Source organism: Fragaria vesca, linkage group LG6 (assembly GCF_000184155.1).
Source record: "Fragaria vesca subsp. vesca linkage group LG6, FraVesHawaii_1.0, whole genome shotgun sequence".
In the NCBI taxonomy this organism is placed as follows: domain Eukaryota; kingdom Viridiplantae; phylum Streptophyta; class Magnoliopsida; order Rosales; family Rosaceae; genus Fragaria; species Fragaria vesca.
The window spans coordinates 27,311,116-27,317,554 of NC_020496.1; the positions used below are offsets into that span (position 1 = coordinate 27,311,116).

At 39.2% G+C, this 6,439-nt stretch overlaps 1 protein-coding gene across 1 annotated transcript; it reads right to left on the reverse strand.

Annotated features, from left to right (window-relative positions):
• Positions 1 to 216: 216 nt before the first annotated feature.
• On the reverse strand, positions 217 to 3,173 carry LOC101297177. Its single transcript, XM_004305804.1, has 3 exons — positions 3,069 to 3,173; positions 687 to 1,034; positions 217 to 534 (listed from the first exon to the last, which is right to left on the reverse strand). Exons 1-3 carry the CDS (start codon positions 3,171 to 3,173, stop codon positions 217 to 219), a joined length of 771 nt encoding a protein of 256 aa, XP_004305852.1.
• Between the last annotated feature and the right edge of the window lie 3,266 nt (positions 3,174 to 6,439).

Here is a 6,439-nt window from a genome sequence, read left to right on the forward strand (position 1 = left end):
GAAAAGCAACAAACTTCACATTACAAAAGAAGGATTAGCCTTTTTTTGATTAAGAATCAAAAACTAGAGCTTCATATCAACATTTGTCATGATAGAGAACATCTCTCGTTTTTCTTGAGAGCAAAACAGCTCTGTTTCAAACCACCTCAGCTTGGTTCCAGTTTTAGCTCCTGGTAAAGTTACAACAACTTGCATGACCTCCTGAATACTAGTTACTTATGTACTTGTGGGAATTGATGTAGTTGTACTCCTACTCTCAACTACTTCGACAAGGCGATCAATTTGTTTAGACAATTTTGCCGCACCTCCCACCCTTTCTTTCTTCCCATTTGCCCCTTTTAAAACACATTTGTCTTTAGTACCTTCTGTTTGCCTTTCCACAGTTGTTCTCTTTTCCCCCCTTCCTTGAATATCTTCCACGGGATCGGGATCCTCATCCTCATCATGCTCAAAATCCTCCAATACCTCTTCACCAACTATACTAGCTAAGGGAATCATGACAGATTGCCCTAGAGCTACGCTACCTTTGAACATCTAATCATAAATATCCATCATGTCAAGATTGATTCCCACATCATGAAATTTACGGTACTCTGGATTGGACTGCAAAAGAAGAAGAATTTAATTCATAATTCATGCTTAAATTGTAAGAGAATACCGAAACAACAAATTAATTAAGAGCACACCTTAATTTTACTTTTCCACCATTTAGCAGATGAATCGACAGTTTTCTTAATAGGATCCCATCCAATACCAGTTTCCTGATGCAATAGAGAACTCCACAATTTCCAGTCATTTTTAAGTGAATCCCATTTGTTCTTCAACTGGCCTTTAGTATAATCTCTTCTGGTTGGGTCATTAAAGGCTCTGGCAACATTTTCCCATCCCTTTTTATCAAAATGAGTACCTGGCCTATTTTCCTTTGCAACTTCCTTACGAGCTATATCACAAAATATAGCTACTATATCATCAGGCCATGTGGCCTTTGTTTTCCCAGTTCCCTTAGTTTCACCACTAGCTTTCTTCTTTCCCATCTGACGGGAAAGAAAATATCAAGAATGAATAGATAAGATAACCGATCCACCAATTACTCAAACATATCCAATTCACTTTGAATGCATATCACAGACTTTATTTCTTTCCTTTAACAACATAAGTCATTCAACAATCACATACTATGCCTAACATGCACAAGGCCCTAATCAGAAACGCCAACTGAAACATAGCAGGAGCAAATTATCAAAAACACATAAAGGCAAATGATTAGCCATGTCCTCCTTACAAAGCTTACGATTTTGTTATTAAGAACCACAACTACTAGCTTATAGAGCATTGATACAGAATCTTGTATCAATTACAACGAAATAAATTCATGTACCAAAAACATAACCAAACAAAATATAGAAGTCTTCCACTACCAAACTCAAGCTCATTTTATCACAAGGCCCTTTTTCTTTTGGCCTGGTTTCATGCTCACATACGAAACGACAAAATCATGGTTTAACCCCCAAATCTCTCTACCCACGTAACTCCACTCCTACTGATCCCTCTTTCTCTGTCTTCCCAGTTTGCATCTTCTACCTGGTACTAAATCTTAAAACTTTTCCTAGGAGAATCTGAGGTTTACTACTCCCTGCTTAGGGTTCATACACAGCCCACGAATCATGAATCACCAAGTCTACTAACAAACCCGATTACAATTTTATGATAATCAAGCCATTAACAACTCCCAAAATCTAGCAAACCCAACAACCTAAAATTATGATAATCAAACCTAAAATCATACCAAATAGTTATAGAAAAGATGTTTTACCTTTTGGGTTGGGGACGAAATCGCTCTCCTAAGATTTCAACAAGGTTCCTTAACTCTTGACAGAAGTCTTGGAGAACGACGTCGTTGGTCTGTGAAGAAAGAGATCGGGTCCTGGACTGGAGTGAGGCAGTGAAGAAAGAGATCGGGACTGGAGTGAGGCGGTGAAGAAAGAGAGAAGAAAGAGATAGGGTTTATTTGTGAGGGTTCATAACGAATGAGGAGGGTAGAATAGGATTTACAAAAAATTCATTAAAGAGAAGCTCCGTGTTTTCCAATCGATTCCCGCAAAAGCACCTCTTACCCTGCTTCTCTAAAATCCACTTTTAAGAGAATCCATTTTTCTAAAATCAGTTTTATGGGTTGTTACCGAACACTTAAGGTTAGGCCTAGAATCACTTTTGACCCCAAAAGCAGCTTGGGAATCCTTACCAAACTGGGCCTAGATTTGATAAGCCATCAGATTTACAACTGGGTTGCTATTTCTTTCCCCTAGCCTGATGTTTCTTTCTTAATGCCCATTGTCGGTTCATTTTGGCTCATTGAAATGGAATCATGTTTGACTTGTTTTGATAGTTGATTTATCTTTGTAAATAATCTGGTTGATTCAGAGTTAAAATTGTTGTATACTCTAACTACTAAGCTTTCCAGACTTGGCTTGAACTGACATGAAAATTCAACAAAATAATGGGTGATAAGTGATAACAAAAGGGATTCGCATATGTACGAATCTAAACATTTGATTAATTAGTTGACCACAAGTCGGTGAGACTGTGAAATCGAATTGAACTACATATTATGGTTTCACATTTGATCACACTAGGCCGCTCAATTAATCTTAATACACTAGATAAATATCATAAATATTCAACATGATCGCTCGATACAGACTAGTTCTGAACTTAAAAAGTCTTTAAAGAAAACGTGTGATCTCGATAAAAAAAAAATCGTAAAATATTTTCATAGATAAGACAATTAGAGGATATTTATTTTGAAAGTTTTTATTCTTTATTTACAAAGAGTTTCCCTCATTGGGAAATTTTTTTTTTGAGAGAAAAAAGAAAATGAAAATAAAATAAATTAAAATAACACTTCGTCACATGAAATCGCTGACAGCAAACCTACGTCAGCTACCGTTATTTTAATTTCTATGGTACCATTATTTTTTTATTTACTATTTACCACTAGTACTATCCTACTTGGCGAGCTATGACTAGAACCCACAGTGAGTTTTGATAAACTCGACCACATAGTATACGCGCTCCTGAACCGCGACACCCGCCGTAGTATCCACCACCACCTTCGGCACGTCCCCTACGTCATAATCGGTGCAACCGTCGTAGCTTTCCAACAGCCTCTCCATCTCCTGCCACGTTGACGGCTTGTGCCAGTTGGCTTCATCGTGCCGCTCGAGCCTCCGGCGCCAGTCGTCCCTCGGCTTGCCCTCCACCACCACCCCCACCCCGTTGTCGGAGGCCGCCTCTAGCTGGAAGAGCCGGTCTAGGTGGACGCCAGCTGCCAGATGGCGCGATACGGAAAACCAAATTGACAAGGAAGACGTAGGAGAGAAAAACCTAATTAATCTGCTATCCGTCGAATTAAACCCCTACATATCGAATAACCCTAGCCGGCCGATCGACATCGATCTCGAACTGGGGATCACGTAAAAATCAGTATACCGGCCACCACTGTGGTCCTCGAAGTAAAAGAATACGCCGTCCTACATATCGGGTGACATGCATGGCTTCTGTTGACTGACGACCACCGTCGGCAGCACCTTGATTCCTCCACAGATCCGGCTTTCATTGCATGAGAAAAAGAAAATAACCCTAGCTATGTGGATTCTTAATTAGTTCAAGTTTGATTCGAAGACGGAGTCCTATCCTTGCTGGATTATGTTTCCTGCATAGCTTTTGTTCTTTCTTTCTTTCTATAAATACGTCTGCACACAAAGTCGGGGTAAATTAATTTTGGTACGTACTTTTGTATCACATATATACATTTCTTCATGAAAATCTGCGAAAGAAGAAGAAAACGTTTAAGGGTTTCTGGTAGCTACTCTTCTATGAATGAAGATGTCCTAGTAGAGATTCTGTCAAAGTTACCAGTAAAGTCTCTAATTAGGTTCCGTTGGGTATCACAAGAATGGAATGCTCTTACCAAAAACCCACACTTCATTGCCAGACACCTTAGTTGCTCTGATCCGAATCGATATCTTTTCCTTGATCACATTGCTGGAAACGATGGAAATAAATTATATGGACAATATGGACTCTCATTGCTTCATGATGATGGGAAAAAAGCTAAATTTACGAGTTTAGATTTGCCTTTCTTCAACCATAAAAGCTGGGTCGCTGCAAATTATCTGGGATCGAGTAATGGTTTAATCTGCCTTCTGCTGGAAGATGAGAATTGCATTACAAAGGAAAGGGAAGATTCAATAGTAGTATATATGCAACCCAGCGACGAGAGACTTTAGGTATCTTCCTAGACCTACTCCTTTTAGGAAGAAGGGATATTGGCCTCTCCACTGTCTAGTATCTAGATAATATTGTGTAGATCATCTCTGCAAAATTTCAGCCAATTTGGTGATCGTTAAGACCCTCAAACTCGAGTTTTTCTGGTATGAACACAACCGGACAGAATTCAATCCGTCCATTTGTTTTTTGAGTTTGAGGGCCTTAACAATTACCAAATTAGCTGAAATTTTGCAGAAATGATCTACACAATATTATCTAGATACTTGACGGTGGAGATGAGGAAATTCGATCAAAAAGTGGTGCAAAAATGAAAATCCGCACCTGAGAATTCCTGTATATATATATACAGCCCTTCTCGGCTACGGACGTCCGCACCAACGGTTTTGGTGTGGATTTCTATTTTTGCACCATTTTTCAATCGAATTTCCTCATCTCCACCGTCTAGTATCTAGATAATATTGTGTAGATCATCTCTGCAAAATTTCAACAAATTTGGTGATCGTTAAGGCCCTCAAACTCGAGTTTTTCTGGTATGAACACAACCGGACAGAATTTAGTCCGTCCATTTGTTTTTCAAGTTTGATGCAGAGGATTGAGGGATACTTAAACCGGATCTCTAGCAAGTAAGAACCCGTTGACGATAGATTTGGCGAGAACCATGAACAAGACATTCACTATTTCAAAGGAATACAAAACAGGGTCAAGAGAAGAGACCGCGGCTGGGTGGTCTTCAATACTTTGATGCCTAAGTCAGTCAATGTATTTATGTCAACAATGATAACAGCAAGTAAGTAGCTAGTAAAGTTATTACAGAGAGAGAATGATACATTTTATGCTTGGTGGAAAGGGTTATGCATACCTTCTCCTCGATGCGGGATTAAGATTCCAAATGGTTTCTGTCATTGCCCCTGCAAAGCTTATGTGATGTCTTGTTGGCGTCGCGCGTGATTGGCATGTCTTGACACCTCTTAAGCAAGGCCTGACAGTTTTTGAAAATTGTTGCTGCCACAGTTTTTGAAATTTTTTTTCATTACCCACAATTAATTATCTAATATAAAATTTATTAAACAGTCACCGCCACGTGGCGACCTAGAAACATAAATCGTGGATGAAAATTGCAACCTAAAATCACTGCCACGTGGCAACCCAGGTCTCACCCATGATCCGGGCCTTCCCGACGAAGGCCCAGAGGGTGGACTTGCTCTAAGCGAGGCCTGACAGTTTTTTAAAATTGTTGCTGCCACGTTGGCGTTGTATTTCAGGGTAATCTGGGGCTTATGCCTGGCTTAGGTGCTGATGAATATGGCTAATTTGGCATATGCATCTACATTGAGGATTCCAAGGTCAATCAATAAATTACATATAGAGCTACACCGAAACTATATGTAAGTATAATCTTTGCAATTCACAACACACAATTCAGAATCTCATGAATAAAGCAAAAGTATGACACGAACTGCAGAACCCTTTTCCAAACCTGCATCTGAATAGATGTGTCCTAAATTCTCCAATTCTTGCATTCAACAACCAAACACGAATTAGGTATTTCCCAAGTAACCTAAAACTCAACGTATTCAGTTTTGTTTTTCTTACCTTTATCTGTGTCTCTAGCGTTTTAATTGAATCAATTGAGAGGAGGTGTTATAAGTTGTTTCCAGTTGTAACGGTAAAATAGAGTATTCGAGTCTTTTTATTTATTTATTTTTTATTTTAGGTACGGTAGAGTATTCGAGTCATTTTCACAATAAAATATTTGAAGTCAGGGACTGGTACTGTTGATCTTGGGCCTGAAACGTGTCATTTTTTGTTTAAAAACTTATCAAAAGTGGGGTTTTTGTGTATACATCGTGAATCCCTCAAACAGATTTTGGTGGATTTCTTTCCTCACATTTATCGGTTTGCACTTTGCAGAGCCCGGTTTGTTCCTCTGAATCTCTCGCCCGGTTTTTTGTTGGTCGGCTGCTGCAGTTGCGTTTGTTTAGAAGCAGGAAAATGGGATGGATGATGGATTAAACGAGCATCACACCGCCATTGGCAACCTCGATCCAGAGATTCGCAGCCTATCCAATTCGATCGTTTCGGATTTCGGTAGATTTGAATCTTCGGTAACTTTTCATTCTATCTGAAACTCATTTTCTTTTCAGGTTAT